General features: G+C 40.2%; 1 protein-coding gene and 1 long non-coding RNA gene across 5 annotated transcripts in view; both read right to left on the reverse strand.

Annotated features, from left to right (window-relative positions):
* Positions 1–518: 518 nt before the first annotated feature.
* On the reverse strand, positions 519–9,101 carry LOC125898906 (uncharacterized). Its single transcript, XR_007450666.1, has 4 exons — positions 8,974–9,101; positions 5,493–5,593; positions 5,163–5,239; positions 519–3,026 (listed from the first exon to the last, which is right to left on the reverse strand). It is a non-coding gene; the product is annotated as an uncharacterized LOC125898906 (long non-coding RNA).
* A 1,275-nt stretch (positions 9,102–10,376) lies between these two features.
* trpm7 (transient receptor potential cation channel, subfamily M, member 7) overlaps positions 10,377–26,118 on the reverse strand; it is a 59,356-nt gene continuing 43,614 nt past the window's right edge. For 3 of the 4 annotated variants that reach the window (XM_049594211.1, XM_049594184.1, XM_049594202.1), the window contains exons 25-40: positions 25,890–26,022; positions 24,432–25,234; positions 23,244–23,338; positions 22,055–22,151; positions 21,787–21,863; positions 21,610–21,647; positions 21,351–21,379; positions 20,739–20,786; positions 19,859–19,903; positions 19,550–19,615; positions 16,057–16,340; positions 14,440–14,522; positions 13,692–13,897; positions 13,396–13,447; positions 12,972–13,078; positions 10,377–11,402 (exon numbers count right to left, since the gene is read on the reverse strand). In XM_049594211.1, the coding sequence (XP_049450168.1) occupies positions 11,290–11,402; positions 12,972–13,078; positions 13,396–13,447; positions 13,692–13,897; positions 14,440–14,522; positions 16,057–16,340; positions 19,550–19,615; positions 19,859–19,903; positions 20,739–20,786; positions 21,351–21,379; positions 21,610–21,647; positions 21,787–21,863; positions 22,055–22,151; positions 23,244–23,338; positions 24,432–25,234; positions 25,890–26,022 (2,276 nt within the window). In that variant the 3' untranslated portion in view covers positions 10,377–11,289. The remainder of the gene's footprint in view (positions 11,403–12,971; positions 13,079–13,395; positions 13,448–13,691; positions 13,898–14,439; positions 14,523–16,056; positions 16,341–19,549; positions 19,616–19,858; positions 19,904–20,738; positions 20,787–21,350; positions 21,380–21,609; positions 21,648–21,786; positions 21,864–22,054; positions 22,152–23,243; positions 23,339–24,431; positions 25,235–25,889; positions 26,023–26,118) is intronic. The other variant, XM_049594193.1, reaches the window with a different exon arrangement.

The raw sequence follows: 26,118 nt of genomic DNA on the forward strand, positions 1-26,118 counted from the left end.
GAGTTACTGGATCCTCCTGATCATACTGGCCGTAAGAGAGTCCTAACTAGTGATGCTGTTCCAATGCAGATGAAGGACAAAATTGTCTTTTGCACCAAAATAAATCTATTTGTCCAACTGTGACTGCTGAAGCCTCATATTAGCCTCAGCTGAGCTTTACACATTTTTTCTACACAGGAAAAAGACTGTGCATCTTGTCCCCCAGTCACCTACGTAAGTCAGTGAATTCTTCATGGACGGCAGAGACAGGAGGAATGGTTACAGCGACGAGAAACTCTTTCAATGCACAAAAGGACCAGTTAATGTTGTGTTAAGATACACTTGAAAAATACAAACCTATACTTAAAGGCTCAGAGGAAAAAAGTGACAGTACAAACACCAGCTCAGTGTCCTCAGCTGGCACCAATCACCACACACACACACACACACACACACACACACAACAATTTGAATACAGACTTGCATAGCCTTCTTTTTCAGTATAACTCAGCACCATTAAATAAGCAGTGTCAAAATCATTGTTGTTTTACCAGTGATATTTTATTGCATTTGTGTGTCGTGATGATTACAGGTGATACAATGATATAACAATGGTGTGAGTTGTTGAAAAGCTCAAAGGTATTTCCAAAGTCGAATTAAAGATCTCATGATATAATAAGGTTATAGTGCATGCATGTGTTTGAGAAAGCAGAGCATATGTGGCAGGTGTGGATTTAAAATTGATCTGTTAGAATTTAATGAGTCTGTGTCTATGAAGTATTTTAGAGTATGAATGCAGTTCTAGAAATACAGGCATTGATATCTGAATGAGGTGGTCGTCCATACAGTAAATGCACTGTGTGTGAGGCTTTAATAACATTTGAAAAATCTTTTTGTTTGTCTCCAAGAAAGGAAAATAGTGGCACACTTTATGTTTGACCACCCTAAATGTAAAGGATAGTTCAACATCTTTGGAAAAATGTTTATTTCACTTTCTTGCAGAGTAAATTAAGAAGATTGATACCACTCTCATGTCTGTGTGGTAAATATACAGCTACCACCAGCTGGTTAGCTTAGCTTAGCATACAGGCTGGAAACAGGGGGAACAGCCAGCCTGGCTCTGTCCAAAGGTAACAAAAACCCGCTGACCACAACCTCTAAAGCTCACTGATTCACATGCTGCTGTATATCTTGTTTGATCTGTACAAAAACCACAGTGCACAGATGACATTTGCCATTTTACAGAGGGGTTAGGAGCCGGACTATTTCATGGCGTGGACCAGTAGCACGACTCCAGAAGGTTACTGGTCCAAGCCAAGAAAGAGTCCGGCCCATAACCTCCTGTCAGCAGCAACTTGTGACTTAAACACTGTGGTTTTTGTACAGATTAAACAAACCAGACATCACATGTCAATCAGTGAGCTTTAGAGGTGCTGGTCGGCAGATTGTGTTGACAGGACGGAGCCAGGCTGACTGTGTCTCCCAGCTTCCAGTCTTCATGCTAAGATAAGCTAACAGGCTGCTGGTGGTAGCTTCATATTCATCGTACAAACATCAGAGTGGTATCGATCGTCTCATCTAGCTACAGTAACTCTTGACATGAAAGCCAATAAGGCACTGATATCTGAATGAGGTGGTCGACCATACAGTAAATGCACTGTGTGTGAGGCTTTAATAACGTTGAAAAATCTTTTTGTTTGTTTCCAAATCAGGGAGGTGAATAGTAGCACATTTTATGTTCGACCACCTTAAATGTAAAGAATAGTTCAACATCTTTGGAAAAACGTTTATTTTGCTGTCTTGCAGAGTAAATTAAGAAGATTGATACCACTCTCATGTCTGTGCGATAAATATACAGCTACCACCAGCTGGTTAGCTTAGCTTAGCATACAGGCTGGAAACAGGGGGAACAGCCAGCCTGGCTCTGTCCAAAGGTAACAAAAACCCGCCGACCACAACCTCTAAAGCTCACTGATTCACATGCTGCTGTATATCTTGTTTGATCTGTACAAAAACCACAGTGCACAGATGACATTTGCCATTTTACAGAGGGGTTAGGAGCCGGACTATTTCATGGCGTGGACCAGTAGAACGACTCCAGAAGGTTACTGGTCCAAGCCAAGAAAGAGTCCGGCCCATAACCTCCTGTCAGCAGCAACTTGTGACTTAAACACTGTGGTTTTTGTACAGATTAAACAAACCAGACATCACATGTCAATCAGTGAGCTTTAGAGGTGCTGGTCGGCAGATTGTGTTGACAGGACGGAGCCAGGCTGACTGTGTCTCCCAGTTTCCAGTCTTCATGCTAAGATAAGCTAACAGGCTGCTGGTAGTAGCTTCGTATTCATCGTACAAACATCAGAGTGGTATCGATCGTCTCATCTAGCTAACTCTTGGCATGAAAGCCAATAAGCCTATTTCCAGAAATGTCAAACTGTTCCTTTAATTTGTGCCCTGTGATGTCACAGACTGAAATCATTTGGAGTTATCTAAACAGAGAAATATGAAATATATAACAGAGTTACAGTTTCTGATTTTCTATTCCTGAGTAAATGCAGCTGTAGATAGGTTTTATGTTTGAGTAAACGGCAGACGGACATGACGAGAGCAGTTCCTCAGGCTCCAGCCAGCTGAAAAGCTTCTAGGCTTGCATCATGAACACACTGCATGGCTTTTAGTGAGTCCATTCATAAACAGAAGTGCAGATCAGTGCCTGGCTCCTCAGAGTTACTCTCATCATCTTCTGGTCTTTGTCTGTATTCACAGTGAAGATTAATGGTCTGATCTTCTTCTCATGGCTGACGGTGACACTTGAGGGTTTCAATTTAGGTTAAATTAGAATTTTAAAAATGTTTTCATGTCATATTTTTCTTCATTGAAAATTATTCAGATAGAGAACCGTGACAGAATGTAGTCTGAGCCATAAAGATCAAACCATTGTTCTTGCAGTGTGAATACAGCTGGTGTTTTGACCTCCATCTTCTCATGCTTGGAGGCCTTTGCAGATGTTTTTCTTAGCCAAGTCTCTTCTTCAAAGCCTTGACCACCTGGTCACATGAAACACAAAACATTTTTGAAGTGAGTACAATTTACTCTTCTCATTTATTCATTCATTCATTTTCTGTAAGCACTTATCCCGTTGGGGGTCGCGGGGGTGCTGGAGCCTATCCCAGCTGACCTTTTGTGAAGCCGTTAGCAGTGTAGCTCTGGGGATTTTGGTAAATGTTAGTAATCTTACATTGTAAATTAAGATGGTGAATAGGGTAAACACTAAGCCAGCTACACATCAGCATGTTAACATTATCACTATGAGCATGCTGGCAATAGTATTTGGCTCAAAGCTCAGCTGTGCCTTACAGCCTCACAACGCTGCTAGCAGGGCCGTAGACTTGTTTATTGTGGAAAATGGAATAAAATTGTTTTTCATTTATTTCAAATATAATGTACACTCTGTTCTCTCTGTTCAAGTGTGTCCCATGACATCAGTAACCAGAAATGTCACAGGGGAAAAAAAAAAAAAAAAAATCCTGGTTTTCCCCCTGTATTTTTGTGCCTGAATGACTAACTAACTATGTAATACTGAAACAGAAACTAAATTAAAGGTATACTATGCAGGAATTGTTGATTACCATTTTTAAACAATATCGCCAGCAAAAGTGAAAGCCGACCCCAAATGCACTCTTGTTTGCTATGTTTGTATATATTTAGTGCTGTATCTTCCTCTTGGATGCGTGCTGCTTATGGTCTGGCACCTACTTTTTTAATTTGTCCTGACCTCACCTGAACGTTGTCCCTGAACACAGCAAAATAAGAAGATAATACAGGTAGAGGGGGGTGTCTGCAGATAAATACACTGCCACACACTTTTCAAGGATAATAAGTTTTGATTCAGAGGGATTACTTTTGTATGAGTCATGACAACGGCCCTTATTTATGAAACGAACACACAACAGAAAACTTCGTTTCCATGCAAAGCTCAGCATTTATTGAGGCTTTTTTTTGTTTTGTTTTGTTTACTTCTGACCAACCTAAGCATGTTTAGATCATTTATCATTAGAACACCAATGAAAAAAGTCAACAACCCTACAACAGTGTAATTCTTCAAATACTATTAGCCTATGGGTTATTACATTTTTACTGGAGGTGCATATGTGTCTCTTAAGCCACCTGTTATGCCTGAAATGAAGGCAGACCTGACATGTGTGGTCACACACTCCTGATTTGTAAGCTTTTATATTAATAGGTTATTATAACAATACCAATATAATGTAGTATATCATAATGTAGGCTTTAGGTTGGTACTTACTATAGATGTATAAATTAAATGTTCCATACTGCATTTTTCTGACTTCCTTTAATGTCACTTTTCAGGCTGCCAAATGGAACCAGTTGGTTAAACTGGACCTAATACGTCAGCGTTTGCATTTCCAGCTTAGAGAAGTATCTCTTCTTGGCTGTATTATGTCTCTCCATATTGTAAACTCAAAGGTTGAGGCCTCTAAACCCAGACTATATTGGGACGGGATTTGTAAATGATGATTGTTTTCAGCTGCCACATTTATCAGCTTTCATTCCTGTGACATGCTGTGATCTGCGAGATAAGAATGAATCACACACGAACCCTGTCGATTTCTGTCCTCGGATCTGTGCTGGTTTGTACATTAGATTGATAAATTAGGGCCGATGTTTTTTAGGAAGAATCCTGCACAGAATACCTTTAACTATGTATGGCTTCAAACATGACGTTCTTAATTTAGTTCATAGGTATATGAGCTAACACACCCACATTCTTAGGAGTCTAATGTACTGTATGTGGGTGTGAAGCCCCAAACCCCAACAGCTTATTATTACGCACTACTGTGAAGAACGTAGTCGGGTGAAATGTGTCATGTGAAGTATTGGCTGAATGCTTTAATAGAATAGTTTTCGAGACATTTTTTTTTTATTGTTGTTTGAGATACAAATGTTTGTATGACCCTAAACCTCAGGTATAATTTCAATAGTTAATTAACAATTAAAGAAAATATCACTGAAGAGAATTAACACAGTATGTTTAAAAATGTGTATTCATAAGAAAATTATCAGCAGTCCCTTAAAAGTAAGCTAATCACATATTTTTTTATGTCACATTGTAAATAAGATGTCACTTTTTACAAATATATCTATCTCACAAACATACTAACCTCGTCATTATCAGGAAACTTTCCCATCTTGAGCTTGGAGTAGACCTCCTCACCATCCAGTGACACCTCAAAGGCACCTGTAGGGGTGAAAAATGAGACAGTGTAAAATGGAAATGCATCCGTGTCAGTTCAATATAATATGATTCATTATGTACACACATTATCTGCTTTGGCACGACAACCAGTCGAACAGGTTTATATAAAGGAGACTTGAAACAGTATGTCACGGCTAAAAGGCAAAGTTACTCCTGTCAACACAATGAAACCTGGGAATAAAAACAGGTGCAGTAACATTTGAAGGATATTGACATATAAGACAAAGCAGCTTACTGCGTCCCCCCTCTCGTCCCACCACGTTCACATCTTTAAGCTCTGCCTGGATGGCATTGGCAAGCTTCTGGAAGCGAGGGCGATAACCTCATCCTGCGCCACTATACAAAACAACCCGAAGGAGACACACAATAGACCTCATTATTGTCACACTGTGATATTGGGCTTTATAAATAAAATTGATTGATGATTGATTGACATGAAAGGTGGTGCTGTGAACACTGCAGCCTGTTGATTGGTCAATAGTAGACGGTCACTCTGCTCAGGGCCGAGTTGTGGCTGGTTTTGAGGCTCATGTAACCACTGTTTATATCGTGGAGAGCTTTATTAGTAAACTGTGACTATAAAATGAAAGGATGTTTTGCTGCCTCTGGCAGCAACCGAGACTGAGCAAGAAATAATTCACCGGGCCGACTGCTGGCAACTTTTAAGGTAGAACTTTAACTTGTAATGTTACTCAATGCATGAGCTGATGACGTGACTCAATCAGCACACCTTAAAGGTCATTGCGACATCTTTGAAAATTAGTTTTTATATGAGTAATGAGTGGATCTTTAAGCATTTATATGTAATGATTTCGACCAGGTTATGTCAACTGCATATATTCTAATCCTCATTTGGAGAAAAAAAAGAGTGGTGGAGCACATTCCTGTGGGCTACGGCAACATTAACACCTGAGCTTGCCTGAGAAGGACTCAATGCACAAACCGGCTATTTATATATCCCATGGAGAGAGACTAGCTTCTGTTTTGTTCGGAAAATGTCAGCGTGTATTGACCAATCAACAGTATATGAATTTCATGCTCTCATACAGTTATTCTGAAAACACTTTAGAGAGTAGTTAAGTAGGAAAACCTCAACAATGCCTGCTTTAGATCGTTGGAGTATTCTTTTTGGTGTGTCATTAACAGATAACAAATTGGACCTGGTGATCAAGCCAAATTTTTTATTCACAAAGCTAAATTTATTTAAACCCCACCCATCTTTATTGGCTACTAAAATTAAAATTCAACTTTACACCCCTTAGTCCCTTACATTAATTAACTCCAAATGTGCAAAAGACTTCTATAGATTAATTGGTAATGAGTAAATATTTTGAATTGCTTATTCAGCCTTATTATAATGGTTGCGCTTAATTTAATCTATTTTGTGCCTTTTTTTGGTTTTGTTTGTTGTCTTTGTGTTTTGTATCTCTGGGGCCACATTCACAAAGCGTCCTGGTGCTAAGAGTCGCTCCTAGTGATGAAACTCCCTTAAAGTTAAGACTAGATCCTGGTAAAGATAAAAGGTATTCACAGAGGATCTTAGACCTTAACAGAGCTCCTAAGGTGACAAACTGTTGGGAGGACTTTTAAGAGGCTTAAGAGTTTCTCAAGCAGAAGAGAAAATGGTGGAAAAACAACCAAAATCATCACAATACCCTGAACCTCTCTCAGTCAGCTGAGGGTTGATGACGCACACCTGGGGACACTTGTTAACCTGTTTCAAATGTGTGTTTATGGCAAGCCGTTTTAACATTTAATCACTAAGTCTGACTATCCGGAATTACCATTATAGATATCTATAACGTCATTTTGACTAGTAGTAATGCCATTGTGACTAGTATGAATTTTAATTTAAGATATCTGTAACGTCATTCTGACTAGTCAAAACTGAATTACAGATATCTATGACGTCATTCTGACTAGTCAAAACTGAATTACAGATATCTGTAACGTCATTCTGACTAGTCAAAACTGAATTACAGATATCTGTAACGTCATTCTGACTAGTCAAAACTGAATTACAGATATCTATAACGTCATTCTGACTAGTCAAAACTGAATTACAGATATCTATAATGTCATTCTGACTAGTCAAAACTACAGTTACAGATATCTGTAATTCAGTTTTGACTAGTAAGAGTCAAACTATTTTTGCCATTCATGTGTATGGGGTTTGTCATTATAGATATCTCCAATTACATTATGACTATCTATAATTCCAGTTTGACTAGTCATAATTCAGATGCAGATATCTATAACGTCATTTTGACTAGTCATAATTCAGTTGCGGATATCTACAACGTCATTTTGACTAGTAATAATTCGAATTCAAGATATCTACAACGTCATTCTGACTATCTGAAACTCAATTCAAGATATCTAGAAAGGACCATGTAGATATCTTCAATTGATGATAATTAAAGATATCTTGAACTTGAATTATGACTAGTCAAAATTAAATTGTAGATATCTCAAACTGGAATTACAGATATCCACAATTCAGTTGCAGATATCCTCAATAAGAATTGCAGATATCCGCAACTACATTGGAGATATCTATAATGACAAACCCCATACACATGAATGGCAAAAATAGTTTGAATCTTACTAGTCAAAACTGAATTACAGATATCTGTAATTCAGTTTTGACTAGTCAGAATGACGTTATAGATATCTGTAATTCAGTTTTGACTAGTCAGAATGACGTTATAGATATCTGTAATTCAGTTTTGACTAGTCAGAATGACGTCATAGATATCTGTCATTCAGTTTTGACTAGTCAAAATGACATTACAGATATCTGTAATTCAGTTTTGACTAGTCAGAATGACGTTACAGATATCTTAAATTAAAATTCATACTAGTCAAAATGACATTACAGATATCTGTAATTCAGTTTTGACTAGTCAGAATGACGTTACAGATATCTTAAATTAAAATTCATACTAGTCACAATGACATTACTACTAGTCAAAATGACGTTAATGGTAATTCCGGATAGTCGGACTTAGTGATTAAATGTTAAAACGGCTTGCCATACATACATACTACCAAGGAAGGAGCCTTGACATTGAGAGGTGAGTCACCACAACTCCGCCCACAGTTAAGAGCACTGTCTGGAAACGCCAGGGTGTTGACAACATGTCTGGAGGGTAACTTTCGTTTCCAAAGCCTACTCAAAATATTTGGTAGAAACGGGGCTTTAGTACCGAGTCTGTGCGCAACTGAGAGGTGACTAGAATTGGAAACGGTACACGGTTCCGTTGGTACCCCAAACTTTTTTTTACAGTGTAAACGGAAATAAGCGTACCGACCTGAACCGGACCGGACCGCTCGGTGGAAACGGCGTTACAAACTCTCACACTCAAAAAGTATTTCTACAAGAGTCCAAATAAGCCGTACTTGACGCCAGAGTCAGTGAGGAGAGAAGTAGTTCCGCGTTTATGGCCAATTTAGATTAACGCAAGTCTACTCAGATTACTTCTGCTTTGCCCTCGCGTCGCGCTGCTTCGGATCATTAGTTACATTATGTGCTGCGTTACCGCCTCATGTAGTGATATGTAAACCCTAAAGGTGCTTAATTAAACTCTTCTGCCACTTGTACCAGGACCACACCCTAATGTGACATTAAAAATTTACCTCAAAACGTTGATTAGTTTATTACAGTCGGTCCTAACTATAAGATTTAGCAGCACAATATAAAGTTATAAACTTACCAATATTGAACCAAGATTGTTCTTCTTCCACTCATGTTGTGCAAGACAGCTGGACTGTCGCTGAAGTGTAGCTGTGAACCTCAGGTTCGAGGATGTGCTGTATGTGATGCTGCTGAGTCATGATGGAGTAATATAAAGCCAAACCACACCCAGTGGGAGGGTAAACCAGTCTGTCTGGTGTATGGGTCATAGCAGGCCACCAGTATGTTTTGGATAATTACAGGTGTACCAATATGTACAGTGTATTTCTCTCCTGCAGCATATCTGGATAGTTCTTCCTGTTCATACTGGCTGTAAGAGAGTCCTAACTAATAGTGCTATTCCAATGGAAGTGGAGGACAAACTCTGACTGCTGAAGCCTTATATTAGCTTCAGCTGAGCTTTATACACTTTTGACACAGGACAAAGACTGCATCTTGTCCCCAAATCACCTACATTAGTAAGAGACCTCTAAACAGACTGCATAGACAGCAGGAATGGTTACAGCGATGAAAAACCCCTGCAATGCATGTGGACCAGTTTGTGTTGTGTATAGATACACTTTACTTATAAGAGGGAAAAGTGACTGCACAAATGCCAGCTTAGTGTCCTCAGCTAACTCTAACCCTAACCCCTATCTCACAGGTGAGCAGCCTATCAGTTTGGTCTGAGGCAGATAAACAGGTTATTGTGTGTGGATTCAAATAGCAGCAGCTGCTCTTCAACATCAGGCCACCAGGTTTAAACACCAGGCTCATTGTTTCGTGCTGCAGGCATATATTGAAGAATCTACCATCCGTATTTTTCTGCAGGATTTCACTGCTCTACTGACAGTGGGTTTGATGGGATGGCAACATTTTGAATTTCCATTTACATTTTAGGGCGGCATGGTGGTGTGGTGGTTAGCACTGTTGCCTAACAGCAAAATGTTCCTGGTCCTTCTGTGCGGAGTTTGCATGTTCTCCCTGTGTCAGCATGGGCTTTCTCTGTCTGGTTGTCTGTCTCTATGTATCAGCCCTGTGATAGTCTGGCGACCTGTCCAGGGTGTACCCTGCCTCTCACCCAATGTCAGCTGGGATAGGCTCCAGCCCCCCCCCCCATTTGATCATTTGATGTAATCAAATGATTAGATATATGCAACCAACAATCCAAATCCAAAATATGTCTATTTTACGATCATAAATAAAAAGGAAAAGCATAAAATACTCACATTTGGGTCCCAGTAAAGTTTGGTTTGTGTGCTTAATAGTAACAAAAATAGATATATTGTTTCATTATTAATTTATACTGAATATCAGAACTTTGGAATAAAATCTTTAACACATGGCTGATGCTCACTTCTTAAAAGTTGCAGGGAGTTTAATGTGAACATTATCAATCCATTGAAACACATTCATTTAAGACATGAGCGATGTTGCTGAATCTTTTTAACATTTTATTTGTTTAAAATGATGTCCAGTACAAAATGTATACAGTAATAATACCCTTAAGTCTGTCAGTTCCCCTGAATAAAATATTTTAATCTGTTCAGCTCATGCCAGATAACAGTATCTATAAGATACACTAGATTGTAATTTGCTCATACAATAGTTGATGACAAAGATATAGCAATAGTACCTTTGTAACAATAAAAACTATCAGCAATATTTTGGTGGACACACTTTCAATACAATAAAATTACATACATTGTTCTGTAAAAGTTGCATTGCAATCTGCCCATATTTTACAAGATTTTCAAATTCATGTATATCTGTTCATTAACTAAGAGACAAAAGGTTGTGATACGAGTCTTTGTACATTTATAAAAAGGATCTGGTGGCAAACTGCGGCGTCGCAGTGACTGAATCTCAGCAGGCTGTCCTCTCTGAAGCTGCTGTAACAGATGTACAATGCACTTAGATTTGTTCTTTTTTTTTTTTGATAAAACAAGGCAACTTCTCAAACGTCATAATAAATAATAATCCCTCTGCAATGATATTGTACCTGTCGATATATATCCAGTTCATATATATATATATATGTATATATATATATATATATTCATAAACTTGTGTATATATATATTCATAAACTTGTACAAAATATGTTTAAAACTTCTTTTCCTCATTGATGTACTAAAAAAACAAAAAGGTTAAGATGGTTGAATAGTCTTCGACACAGCATTTTGGTGGGATCAACAAAAACATGACAATCTGCATGCACTGGTTTCTGTGGAAACGCAGGTGTGATTCTTCCAGTTGATTGGGTGCGCCTCTCTGCTCCTTGGCTTTGACTGAAATCAAATAGAACAGGTGTCGCTGCATGATCATTCACTCACTGTCTCTCGCTTTTAAACGATCACAGCATCAGCCTCATTGATTGGCGGGACTCTTTGACACCGCCCCCTGGGTTGGGAGGGTCTTCCTGTGGGAACGTCACCTTATCTGGTGTGTAATCGTTCCGCTTTAGATCTGGAAGAAAAGGGAGGTATGTGAGAAAAGAAGATGTTGCAACAGATCAGAGACCATGTTATGTTATCTTAGATATGTGTCTGTAACTTCATTTTTAATCATGGCCCATGTGTGAGTGTGATTTAGATCAATTCAGAACAATTTCGTCTGGTACACTAAAACGTTCTTAAACTACAGTTAAACGCTACACTAAAATATGTTTCTGAACACATATAAACAATAGGCAACTCAGTAACAGAATCCCGGTAACAGAATCAGTTTTTTTCAGATGCTGTTTTTCACAATACAGGAAAAACATTGGCGCCCACTTCCTGCTCCCAATCTCTCGAATTATATCTACGGTCCACTAAAATATGTTTCTGAAGACCATGTAGTTGAGCCATAGGCAATACAGTAACAGAATCTTATTTTATATTTGATCAGCACATCCTAGTTTTACGGTTTGATCAGACTTTGTTCTTGGGGGCGGGTCTCTCTCAATCTGCTCCTACACTCTTTGTGTCGGTGGTGGTGATAGAATTTAAAAAGAGGAAGTATAAACTGTAGTTCAAGCAACACCCTATGAGCCAGCGGAAATCTGTTGGATGACACATTTTGCATCATCCCTGCTCATCTCTGAGTGCTGGCAAGATGAAAGGAAGTTAAACATAGGTCACTTACACATACTACCCACACTTGTGAAACTCATCGAAGTATCGCTTTAGATGGACCTTTTTTGTGTTTTTGTGACATTTCTTTCTGAACACATCATACATGTTTCTGAGAACGTGAAAAGACTGGGAATTCTATAGTGTAGTAGTGAATTGTAAAGTTATACCATTAAATTGTTTTTCACCATTTTTGTGTTCAGGACATTTTGGGCGGGCTTGAGATCATGGCTGGATGACACACTGGAGCCATCCTTACAATAACCCCTCCCCTATACTGACTGTATAAACACTAGAGCCTTTAGCATTAGCTCCTGCTCAATCATTACAACACTCACTTACCACAGCTATCTATCAGCTATTATCAATACCCGCACCCACTCTACCTGATATGAGAGCAAACCGTCAAAAATATGAAATAATCAACCAATAACCCTAACCCTGCATTATAGTAGCGCTACTATAAGGACTGAGGACGGACAGAGACAACGACTAAGCGCTGTGGCACAAGTGTTTGAGACAGAGAGAGAAACAGAGGGTGGTAGGTGGACTATTGCACGCAATGTTTCTTTAAGTTACTAATAACTTACTCAGAATGCTGCTTTGGCTGGTAAAAGTAACCTTCAGCGGACACGCCCCCAGTATTTCAGAGCAGAGAAGACTGCTCATTTTATCACAATTTTGAAACCTAATTTTATATGCTTGGTGATTTTTCTAATCATTCAAACTTGGCTAGGTGGGTAAAACCACACTTTTCCGTGGAGTGACAAACCAACTCCAAACACTGGACTTTAAAACACGTCTGGAGGGGATCTTTAAATCACCCAAGCCTGCGTTGAAGCGTGACAATTTCGAGCACATTTGTGATGTAATTTAGTTTAAGAATAAGGTAGATGAACAGCAACCGGTCAATATCCCTCACCTGGAAGTTTGAGTTTCCGACAGCAGGAGTTGCAGTGGTGTTTTGCTCGGAAGTTCCTGATAGCATCGTCCCCCAGGTTGGCAGGTCCAAATATCATATCATAGGATCTGCAAGAGACGCACAGTGGTGCACAATTACTAGAAAAGCAGCTGGTAAAGTTGACATTTAATCAAAAATGATAGTTTGGTCTATAGTATAAAATGTCAGAAAATTATAGAAAAGTGCCCATCACATTGTCTTCAAGTTCTTACAATTCTTTTTTTTCTTTTTTTTAAACTGAGCAACAGTCAAAACCCAAAGATATTCAGTTTATGATCACATAAGACAAATAAAAGGCAGCAAATCTTCAGCTTCAGCTTTACAATAGTGAGGATTCAAAAGGTGAATAAATGACTTGTCAGAGAAATTCAGAGAGCTCACTTACCCCTTTTCACCGCTCTTAATCACTGATGGATCTGTCAGAATCTCCCCAACCCCTACACACACACACACACACACACACACACGCTTCATTATCACAATATTAACTCTGCACTGGTAGTCAACAGGGAAAGAACATTAATTTAAACACATTTGTCACATACGGGAAACAGAGAAACTACATGTCCCGTCTTCACGAATAATAAATGTTTAATCCTTGTAACAGAGTGCCATTTAGAGATCTAGCGTGGTGGTATGCCAGTGGTGATGTGGTGGTATTCAAGTGTTGAGAGTTTTTACCCTGCAGGTCGAGCACCAGCAGCTCTCCGCGGGTGTACTCATACGTCCAGTGGCTGAAGGCCAGCATAGTTTCCTCCAGGAGGTTGGTGGGGACGATCTCATCTCCGTTGTTGTTGTTGAATTTCCTGAACTCCCCAGTAATGCACTCTTCGATAGCAAACCACTGTCCAGCAGAGTGACAGTAGAGCAAAAACACCTCCAGAAACCTGAACACACAGAGAGTCTCCTTTGTTAATTTAATGTGAGGCTTTAACTGTGAAGAAAGAATTCTGTCTTCAATAACTGCACTGCATCTAAAGTGACTCTGCTTATCATGCATTCAGAATTGTGAAATATGGATTATAAATCTGAAAACAAATCTTAATCAGATAATGTCATATGTTTACAAAAGTCTTGATGATTTAAATCAATAGTCTGAAATTCGCTTGTTTGTTTTCTAGCATGTCTGTCTGTGCAGTATACTGTGAGGCTACAGCCAGCTGCCAGTTAGCTGGAAACAGTTGGAATCAAAGAACAATGGCAACAACGCAGTGACTGACAAGCAAGTTCATCAGGTTGGGTGCAGGAAGGGTTCGTGTTCATGTAAATCACATGGCCTTGCCAAACCACAATGAGCTAAGCAAAATCTGTGACTTGGTTATACAGAGCATCTAAACGTGATTAAGATATGAAAATATAACAGTTTAAAGATGGGCGTGTGTGTGTGAATGGGGTTTCTGTGTCTGAGTTCTGCCAATGCTTCGCTTACCTCGGTGAATAAGGAATAGTCTTCGGCCTGATTTGGTTAAAGGCAAATGTCAGCTTCTGAGCAGCTCGTTGTTGTTGAATTTCCTGCAGTGACACAGACAAACAGAACTTATCATTAGGGCTCTATGCAATGTCTTTCTGTTTTCTACGTGCAAAGCTTCTCCCAAAGTTTTCAAATGACATTTTGAATGTCTATTGTCGTATTTTATGACATCATCACCATAAAAATCCCTGAACAAAATCCTTAATTTGTATAAAGTGATTCATAGGTTTAAATGAGTCAGGCTTTTTTACTGAATTAGCTTTCTTTAATGAATGAATGTAATTTATGGTGCTGTTAGAATTAGAATATTTTGTTAGATAAAAGTATGGTGTGAATTTTGGCAATAATCACATCTGTCTTTTTTGATTAAATTTGACTTTTGGACTTAAAGGGTGCTTTCACACCTGCCCTGTTTGGTCCGCCTCAATCCAACTCAAGTTTGTTTGCAGTTCATTTGGGCAGGTGTGAACACAGCAATCACACTCAGGTGCGCACCAAAACAACCGGACTGAGACCTTCTTGAAGAGGTGGTCTCGGTCCGGTTACAAACGAACTCTGGTGTGGTTCCTTTGTGGTGAGAATGTGTTCCAGCCTCGATCCAAACCAACTGTGGTCGCATTACACATTGTTTGGGTTACAAGCATAATCACGTTACAGTCCTGGAGGATTATTAATGTGCGCCTCCACCTGTACTGCCTTAATACGCACATTCAGCACATCCAATGCATCAAAACCTTGCTTTCTAGTTGGAGCTGCGCCTCGTTTTCAAACTACACAATGACCAGCACTAAAATCAGCCCGTGTAGTTGTCCCTCCATTGTGACATTAGAAAGTGTTACATTTATCTTGCAAGAGTACTCTTCTCCGACGTTTTTTTTTACTTCCTGGATTCTGACCAATCAAGAGCAGCTTTCTCTAGCAAGGCATTTTATCTGGTCCGCTTGTGAATGCTGCCATGAGAACACAAACCAACTCTAGGCAATTACGAAACTTTGTAACAAAATTAGTTCCTGATTGGGGCCAAAGCAAGTGAACTCTAGGTCTGACAGCACCCTAAAATGCTTTGGAGTTATTGGAAATGTTTGGATCACATGAGGCGGAAACAATCCTACGCACCCACCACTGGGATTATAACGGTGTATTATATTAGCAGTGTAGCCTAATCTGTATCTGTAACTGTGCAGAAATGCCAGGTTTAAACTGAATGAATAGACATATTGAAAAAAATATGGCTCAAATGTTTCTGTCATAGCCGCAGTTTTCCAGGTTTATAAGGTTTATGATATTTGCTTTGCCTGCAGTGATACGTCTTTTTAGCTAAAAGCAAGGACTTCTATGTTTTTCGAGAAGAGATGACAATTTGGCATCTCGACAAAGCAGACCCTGGTTGTCTAACACATCATGCTTTCAAAAAGCTGCAGAGAAAAGAGTTCAAACCACAGCAACACATCAAACTGTAACTTATACATTTACATCTCAGACAGTGTCTGTGAAGCCCAGTCCCACCAGTGTGAGGAAAATGGATAAAATCTTACAGGAAGTGGGGTCTACAGTGTATGTGTCTGCGCTCCCTACCCTGAGACAAAGGTGCAGCACAGTGTCCTCCTTGTAGATGCTCTGCCAGGTTTCGACCACCTCAGGGAGGAAGGATTTGACTATATACAGATGTCCTGGTTTCAGGATGTCGTACTCTGACCAAGTGCAGAGCACCTTGAGGGCCCGCCGGAGTCCTCCGCCCATCTCCTCTTTGCTGAGAAACTCTATTTTAGCACAGAGGCCCCGCTGGGCCCAGGAAGACATGCTGTTGTTGATAGTGTTGGGAGAGCTCTCCTCCAGACGGTACACAGTCACCGGCTCCCCTGAGGGAACAGAACAGCAGGTGAGAGTTACACACACTGACAAACACAGCGTTGGTTTGATCAGATTTACTGGCTTAATGTTACATCCCTGTTTGCAGACCTCTGTCTCCCTCTCATCCATTTTCTTTTTGTGTCAGAACAAGAAACACAGTGACACAGATAAAATATCAGTGTTACAGTGGGTTTGTTTTGAACTCTTTTTGCCTCCCTGTGGATGAAATCTGTTGATCAAGTGTTACTGTCAAACATCCTACTCGCACATCCAGCAAACAAAGACCAACACGAACACTCCTGGCCATCTTTGAAATATGTTAGAGACTGTAAAGCCCTCATTCATCATTGTATGCTTTACTCCAGGGCTGGTTGGTGCTCTCTGACCTTCTGTAGGCTGAGTCATTGGTAAGTATCATTGATAATATCATTGTGTAATTATAAAGCAATTCTGGGGAAACTCCCACTGTACATTTGCACTTTGATCGCACAGAGATTTGACTGCAGATGCAGTTCGAGAAGTGAACAGACTGCCTTCATAAAAGAAACTGAAACTATTAGTCTCTGCCAGATTTTAAATATATTAGAAATGCAATGTGTATCTTCTGTTTACTTCTGAGTATTGTTTATGCTATTGTCTTGGCCAGGTCTCCCTTGTAAAGAGATCTCAAAAGGCTTTATTTTTTGGCCAAACAGTACGGTGGCCAAGATGTGTCGAACAAACGGCATACCCAAAATGCTTTGAAAGTTAAATAATGCAGTCTGGATGCAACCTTCACTGACGCTCACTTCCTGTTTTGGCTTTTGTAATTGGGTTTCCATTAATGGAATAGTGTTTTTGGCATTTGGGATACGCAGCTCACTTGACAAGTTTCGACCAACACGATTTTAGTATTATTTGCATACAGCAGAGAATCAGAGATAAAATGTGAGGGCAGGAAGAGTGAGGGAGACGACATACAAAGAAAATGTCTCCAGGCTGGATTTAAACACGGGGCAATGCAATTACAAGATGTGCCACGACACTGACAGGTTTTCGTTGTTCCAGTGCACTGTCACCGTGCCAATATCCACTTTGTTTGTTCTGGGCGTGTCTCTACAGTACTGGTGATATGAAAAACAACAGCTAATGAAAACCAGGTCTAGTCTCTGATTGCAAAACAACTGCAGTTCCTCAGCAGCTGTAAGATCACTGTTGAAGGATGGCGACATTTTTTTGGAGAAGTACTGTAGCTACTCCCAGTATTTACTTTGTTCGGTTATGTCTGTGTTTTGGCACATTGTCTGTACTGAACTACAAAGCCAAAACACTGTAACTACACCTTAAGTTAGAACTGAGTGAAGACCTGAATCTGAACTAGTTGCGTCTGTTTAGTATATCAAAAATGAATGCCAGAAAAATGTGTTTAAACACACACACAAAAAACCCCTGCTAGTTAACTTAACGGCTAGTCAAGGCTGGCAGGTGAGAACCTTAACCAAAGCTAAGAGAAAGGCGACGTCTCTCTCCTTCCTGTGTCCCCAGGGGATCTTAGTTTATGAAAAATACATATGGTAGTCAACGACATGAGACAAATAATTTTTCAGATATTGTTTGAATTGCACCATGAATTACAAATATCACGTTTGTCAATATCAACGATACTTTTTAAAGGTTGTCACAGTACCATTCGTTTTGTGTCAAACTGCCCACTGAGGTACATCTCTTGTCTCGCACAACTTACATTACCAACACCAACAGCTGGGTAACTTAACTATGTCATGCACAAATGTAATGTAATCTTAACTGATGTGTTTTATCCAGCTACTCCTGGTCTTTTCATCAGCCACAAAGCTAAAAAACAAGCAAGATGCTGTGCTGGTCAAAACACACAGGCATTGTAGCTTCAGTGAGACAGAAAGCTACACTTTTGGTTGTTGTAGTGTTTCTTATTCTGTATTTTTATTGTCATACTTAAAGCGTTTAAAGACAAACTGCAACTTTCTTGACTTGCACTCTTTTAAATTGACAAACATCATGTGTAATTACTGACATAATTCAAATAGGATAAAACAAATGATTGCCGTTAACTACTGAACATATTTTCTTTACTAAATCTCCTCCTCTTTACTTACCATCATTTTCACCCTGTTTCCTGCAATAGAAATTTTGATATTTTGACGTTCCAAAAATCCTAATAATATAGTTTGGTTTACCACATAAGTAAGTAACTAAATCTAATCATAATAAATTAAGAAAAAGTAGGCTAACACCAGATAAAGTAGTCTTTCTAAAAAGGTAACTAACCCAGGTTAGCTGCCATCTCGGACTCCAGTGGAATTCATATTAAGGTTAAGCTCGCTACATTTCAATGACATATTTAAATGTATTTAAGATTAATTTACGAAACTAGCTCATTGGTTCAAATGGACGAGAAATGCTAAAATAATGTAGATACCATGTTGTCCCTGTGCCTTTTAGATCCAAACACACAGTGTCTAAATGTGTTATTAGGTTTTATGTTGGGGGAAAATATTATTAGTCAGTATATGAAGGCATAAAATTGAGATTTAACAACTTGTATATCTATTTCAGTTTGGCTAAGAGCCTTCAAACTTCAAGTCCTTTTTTTGTTACCTTCACTGTAACTTAAGTTACAACTTGCCGTCTTTATAAGGCAGTGTAGATTTATGTTTTTTTTTCACAAGTTGTCTACAAAGAAACTCTTTCACACTACAGGACAGGAGTCTTTAGACTAAATCATAATTGTAACTGCAGCCTTTTTGTTTCCTAATTCGAAACATACTGGAACTGTACAATGTGTTTGTTGCAACACACATATTACACCCCCCCATGATGAAATACCTAGAAACTGCACAAATCACAAGACAAGACATCCACAGAAACAACAACAGCGACAGCAATGTGACAACCACATTACTCAAACAGGTACTTCCTCTTCAGCAGGGAGATGTGACTTAATTGTGCAGCCAAAACAATTCCATATAAATACAACGTGCACCCAGAAGACTGCACCTACACTTGGCTTCACAGTCACAAAGCTGGTAATGAGCAAACAGCTGCAGGTGTGGCAGGGCCAAACAAACGAAGACAACACATCTCGGATCTGCCTCCAAACTTCCTCATTCTCCAACTGCCTGCAGTCTTTTCTCAGAAGTGTCTGCGGTGTTTTCACCCAACCTGACACACCTGGGAATGCACAGTGATGCAGACTTACCTCTAGGGGGCACAGGGGTGAAGGGGATACTCTGCGACAGCCTCATCAAGTTGTTGCGCTCCACAGCTGCAGGAGGAAAAGTACAGGCACACATAAAAACATAAACAGGTTTAGGCAAGTGCAGAGTGAACTGAGGTGAAAATACTTTGTAGGGTTATGCATTGCTCTCAGTGAAAGATCATTTTCACCCACGGACAGCACTCTAAATTAAATGCAATGTTTCAATATAACAAAATCTACAATCATTTATTTTGTAAAGTAACATAATATATGACAGCGTCATGATACAACTTCTTCTCCATGTTTCACCTGAGTACTGGTAGCTTTCCATGGGCTTGAAAGGTGAGCCAATAGCTGTGGAGGAAAAAAAGACATATGTTAATATTTTTACAGAATTACGCTATCTAATTAACAAGCCGGTGGTGAGCATTGAACAATCATAAAGGCACATTAATTCAATGGAAAAACACACTGAGCTGTTCCAGCATCCACCAGTAGGTGTCTCTGTATGACTCCACAACAGCTCAACCTTGATGCAACAGTTCTACTTCCTGCAAGTCATTTCTGTTTACAAATGGCACAAAATGGATTTGTATTTCCGTGTATTTTAAACCTCCTTTTTTTTTTATCATAAATAGAAAACAACAAGTACAACACTCAAGTAAAACAGACCAGAATTATCTCTGTAAATATCATGTTAATCAGTCCATCTTATTTTCACCAGTTTATCTGTTTTAATTAGGAAACAGTCCAAAATATTGTGGGAGTGAGGCTGCAACTAGTGACTATTTTCATTAAGACTCATCTACTCATCGACTCATCTTATCAGCTTGATATCTTGATTAACTTCCTGGTTCATTAAATGTCAAGAAGTCATGAAAAACTGCCCTTCACTTTTTATTAGAGCCAAAGGTGATGTCTTCAAATGTCTTATTTTGTCAAACCAACATTCCTAAAGCTAAAAATATTTAATCTACATTTTTATAAAACTGAGAAAAGCAGAAAATCCTTAGAGAAGCTGGATCTGGCAAATGTTTGGCATTTTAACTTATTAATTATCATAATACTTGCTGCCTCCTTTTATTCCTGACCAACTAATTGATTAATAGACAAACTTTTAACTGTAAAAACCCTGCTACATGGCTCTGAGTCGGTTGTACTGTTTCGTCAGTCGGTGTGGGTTACTCACAGTCCTTTCTGGCTCCGAGGTGGGTATGTCGTGGCGCGTAGAGAGAAACTGAGAAGAGAAGCACAGTGAAGCTTTCATCCAGAAACATAAGTAAACATATGTGGTTGAACAGCAGAGTTCACTTTATCTAAGATCTTCCATACACAAAATTTCAAATTACTTACAAAACAGGCTTTCTGTGTCAGCTAAAAGATAATCTAATGCAATATATAGTATAGAGATGTCAATATTACAAATGTAGTTTTAATATCCCCCACAATGCTTCATTTCATAGTAATATGTGGTGACACATTTTACCTTTATGAAAAAATATCAGCTTGTGCAATCTGGAAATTGCACTTATTGCTATTTCAATAATAATTCAATTAATTGTGCAGCTCTTGCCTGTTATAGTATGGACTGTATCACACACATACTCGATGGCCCCACCGCCACACCCTAAAGCACTACGCACATTCAAATGAATAGGAGGACTGGTGTTTTCACCACAATGCCTGATTTGGTGTGAATGCAGCCTAAATGCTGCTGGACCAGCTGATCCAGACAGAACGAGTCTGGCGCAACTAAACCATGTGAGATGGAGGAACTACAGTGAAAAACTACATGTCTTACTATTTGGTGCATCTTCCCCAGGGGCTCGTCTGACAGGGAGCAAGAGAGACAACAGAGGGACGTTAGTTGGCGGTGGTGGTGTGAATAAAGTGAGCATCAGTGAGTGTAGGTTTTGAATAAGTGAAAAAAACATGTGCATCAGAAATCACCAGGCATGAAGTAATTTGACTTACACAAATAAAGTAGAGAGGAAGTGGGTTTGTGTGTGTGCGTGTGTGTGTTTGTGTATACATCTCGTTGTGTATGGGAGGACACTTACAGGCTGCTGGCTTGGGCTGATTTGACCTGAACTCTTTCCTGGTGGAGAAACAATAAGTAGTTAAACACTAACAAAATCCAGCATTCATAGAGTTAACAGGAGTTAAACTATATAGAATTGTTGCTTTGTTAGTTTTGTACTTTGTACTCATGAAAGTATGTACACAGACACACTTACCAGTACTGCAGCTCTGGGGTCCTCGTGGATGAGGATGTCCTCAGCTGACACTCTGCTCCTGTCCTTCTTAGTCAGAGCTACAGAAACACATTGAACAATCACAACCATCATGTGTTGGCAGGATCACTGAAAACTGACAGACTATTTTCAGACACAGTGAACAGAAGCAGCTGTCGATTTTTAGACCGCAGATAACTGAAATGATCACATATATCTAAAACAATGTTCCTCAGCAGATATTTTCTTTGTGTTATTTTTGTGATCTTACTGGAGTCAGGATGGAGGAAAGCCGGGTTTCTGTCAAACTCTGTGAAGCCAGCGTAGGAGTTAACTGCTCTGATGAGACCGTGACCTTCAGGCTGAGCCTGTGGAAACAGACAGAGAGACACACAAAATGGTCAGAGAAGGTAAACATTATTCTGAAATACTGATTAATGGTGAATATCATAAAGTTTAATCTCATCAGGTTAAATCATTAAGTACGAGTGCAACAGAAAAGAGTATAAATCTAAACTATTGTAACACACTCACACCCCTTCATGGTTTCCCTTAGCATTTCATGGACCATTTCAAACTTAGTAACAATCTGAATGGGTCCTTTTGTATTTCCTGTTGTTGTGTTTGCAGTGTATGTGAATTACATCAGCTGACAGGAGGTAACCATGGACCCAAGCTGTTGCCTTATACTGCAATTCCAGTAAAACAGTCGATAATATGATAAATAATGATCAATAACATGGATATAATGACTAAGTTAGTAAAGCCAAATAATAGAACAGCTAAGACAGTCCGGTAAGTTCAGAAAATTACATCGCTTTACTGTAATGCATCCTTTAAGACCAGGACAAGATAACACTTACAATATTATGATATCCGAAAACTATGATGTAATATCAATATATTGCCCAGTCAGCTCTAATGTCAGGCAACAAGCAGTGGTATCACATCACATAATAAAGATCACACATTTAATGAGTGAGGCGACTGAAACCACCATCTACTAACTACATTAAATATGAGATGAGATGCATCAGGGTCTCTCTGACTGAGCTCAACAGGTGATGGATTAATCAATCACATCATACATTGACAATAATCAATCAGGGCATCATGTTTCAGCGTCGAGAAAAAAGAAAACCTTGTCATTTTTGCAAGCTGGGTCAAGCGCGATCAGCCCCATCAGTCAGAGTCAGTTGCTGAGTCAGACACCAGAGACAAAACTTTTTGCAAATACAGTCCACATCGAACTGAGGTTTGGTTTAAGTTGGTATGACCACCTCTGCTAATTACTGAAAGGTGGGTGAGGTCACATTACAAAGGAGACAAAGTTTTTACTTCAACATCAGAAAATCAACTTGGAGGACCTTTAAAATGAGTGTCTGACAGCTACCATTTTCAGTGTCAATACAATTGACATGGATAAAAGAAAAATGGTCCATGCTACCACACGTACACACCTGTGATCTGGCCTGTGTGACCGGGCTTTGCTGTCTGCTGGAAGTGGAGGTCTCTTTGGGTGTAGAGTGCTGGAGGTCCAGACTGTCTTTATGCCCTGAAACCAAGAAAGTACTGTGAGCAACATTGTGACAATTTAAACTGCCAGTTAGTCAGTCACATTATCAAAATAAATAACACACTTTACTTTTTTCCTAGTGATTCATGTTTGCCTCATGTTATAAAATCCCACAAAACAATCTGGACGAATTATTTGCTAGAACAATTTGACAGATTTGTTTACTGATCCCATTGTGAAATGAAAGGCAATCACATTCAGAACAAGACACACTGGTGACATGATCATCATCGCAGTGGTAAAAATAATCACAGGTCAAACATTTGATTCTTATGAGAAACTCATCACCTCCACCTGCCGAACAAATCCCTAGTCAATTATAATTAGTACTGAAAACCTCAAACACTCAACTAATCATTCATGCTCCAGTCATTTTATAGATGAATAAAAAAACTTCAGAACCACCCAGGTACAGAGAGTAAACCAGTCAGACAAGAGGGTCAGACACAGCACAGAAAGGAAAAGGCACAAGCAAAAGGTCTACTGGGATCCTGATCTGAAGATGGACAGGCCCGAGCACCCCGCAGACGCAGTCCTAAACTTAAGCTCAGACTGAAACTCAAACCTCTCGTTGTGTTTGTCTCTCTTGCCGTGCTCCTCTTGTCAAGCGGGACTTCTGACCCACTCTGACTCTCATAGCAGGACACTGGAGGGGCAGGTGGTCCCGACATATTCCACGCCCTTCTCCTTCGTCTGTGGGGTCTCCTCAGTGCCACAGCAGGGGCACAACGTGGCAGGCTGTTATTTCTGAGGGCGTCACTCGCTGATGATTCAGCTTCAGGAGCCAGTGGGACCTCAGTATTTGGTCTACTCAGAGAGCCTGATCTGCCATCGTCATCGCAAAATGCCTCATTCACATATCCCAAACCCACCTCCCTGTCTCTCCCTCTCTCCCTGCTTCCTGACCCCTCTGTGTTCTCAGGCTTCGCAGTGTGAGTAGGCAAGCAGGCAGGCCGAGCAGAGCCCGAAGTCTTAGAGATAACAACAACAGTAGGATACACACACACACAGTTTTCATCCTCCTCTTTTATCTCCTCATCAACACCAGATTCACCCTCGGTCTCATACTTACCAACAAATGCCCCAAACTCTACAGTGGTGCTGTCAGGCTGGAGGGGCTGCTGGTAAAGCCCTGCGAGGGCCAGTTCTGGGTGGCTGGAGCCACTGGGCTGAGAGGGGGTGCTGCTGATGTGGAACTCAGCACCGGGGGAGGGCACATTAGGCAGGCTGGATGGGGAGTCGGAAAGGCCGGGCTCTTGTGGACGGGTCTGCTTACTACGGGTGAGAGAGTGGCCTCGGAGACGCAGCTCCGGAGGGGAAATGGCCACAGCACTTTGGACAAAGGCACTGGAGCCGACACTGCCTGAGGAGCCAGCCTCTGCAGCAAGGTGCCCGAGCCCAAACAACCCCCTCTTCTCTGGACTCAATGCTGGGTTCAAGTTGGGGTCCAGCCCCAGTCCTGCTCCAGGGCTGGGCCCGACTCTCCGGCTACCTTCCGTCCCAGCCCCTCCCGCTACACCAATCCCAAAAAGAGAATCTGCGATGTTGACTCCTGCCTGGGGAAAAGAGGAGCCAAAGTAGGCCCCCACACTGCGCTTGCCTATCACAGAGGATTTGGAGTGGGGGCCAGTGTCTGTTGGCACAGGGGCGATGCTGGGGACCACGTTCTTGGAGAGGCTGAGCTCTCGAGTGATCTGATTGTGGACCTTGCTGGCCTCTGACGCCCTCTGAGCAGTGAGGGTCTTCAGAGTGTCCACAGTCAGAGCTGAGAGGTCCTGCAGGTGGCCGATCTGGGAGTCCAATGTGTGCAAAGAGCGTTTTATAAAGTTGACCTTGTTCCCAACCTCCCTGAGCTGCATACACATGGTCTCAACCCTGGAAATGACAAACAGTAGACTCAGTTACCCACAGGTTGCTAGTGTTACCTATTGTTATTAAGGTTAAATGAAAATATAAAAATGTTATTATACCACTAAATTAGAATTTAAAGAAATTATTTCTTCATTTATAATACACGACCAAGGCTCTAGCATGGTGTGTTCACCAACTCATTTGAAATTGTCATTTTTTTCCTCATTTCTAGTCATTTAGGGAGTTGATTTAATTTAATAATAACCTCTAGTAGCGCTATGGAGCCCACTGTTATGAGTGGTTCCTGTTTGTTTGTCTCAGGCACTTGCATGAGGATGCACATGCATGACTCAAGGATACACAAAATGCATTTTGCTGAGTAACGCTAGTTGGGTTTCCATCCAAATGTAGTGCAAATATTAACTGAATTTTCAGAAAATCTGAAAATATACAAATATTGAGATATGTTGGTTCATTGAGATAAGCAGCAGGTGGCGCCAATTCTCCACTCAGGTGCCATTATTCTACTGCAGAAGAAGGCGCATCAAGATGATTATTTAAGTGTTCCAGTCAGCCTCAAACGCAGGAAACAGTGGATGGAAACGTACTAACTGACTGTAAACATTATCCACAAGAAATCTCCACAGGGCACCTTTAAGAAGGCCTGTAACAGTCCTACCTTTCTGAGGTAAGACGTATGCGCTCCTCACTCCCCGAGTGAAACTGATCATCCTTTTCATGAAAGTATGTCTCCACACACTGCTCCTCAAAATCATGAAGCTTCTTTTGGTCTTCCTCCGTGAGAAACAACTCTGAAAGAAAGACGCCTACTGTTACAAATGACCCTAATGCACAGTATATAGTTTTCTTTTGAACACTAAATCCCAGATGTTTGTGTAAAAGGCCTC

This window comes from Epinephelus fuscoguttatus, linkage group LG2, assembly GCF_011397635.1.
Source record: "Epinephelus fuscoguttatus linkage group LG2, E.fuscoguttatus.final_Chr_v1".
Lineage (NCBI taxonomy): Eukaryota > Metazoa > Chordata > Actinopteri > Perciformes > Serranidae > Epinephelus > Epinephelus fuscoguttatus.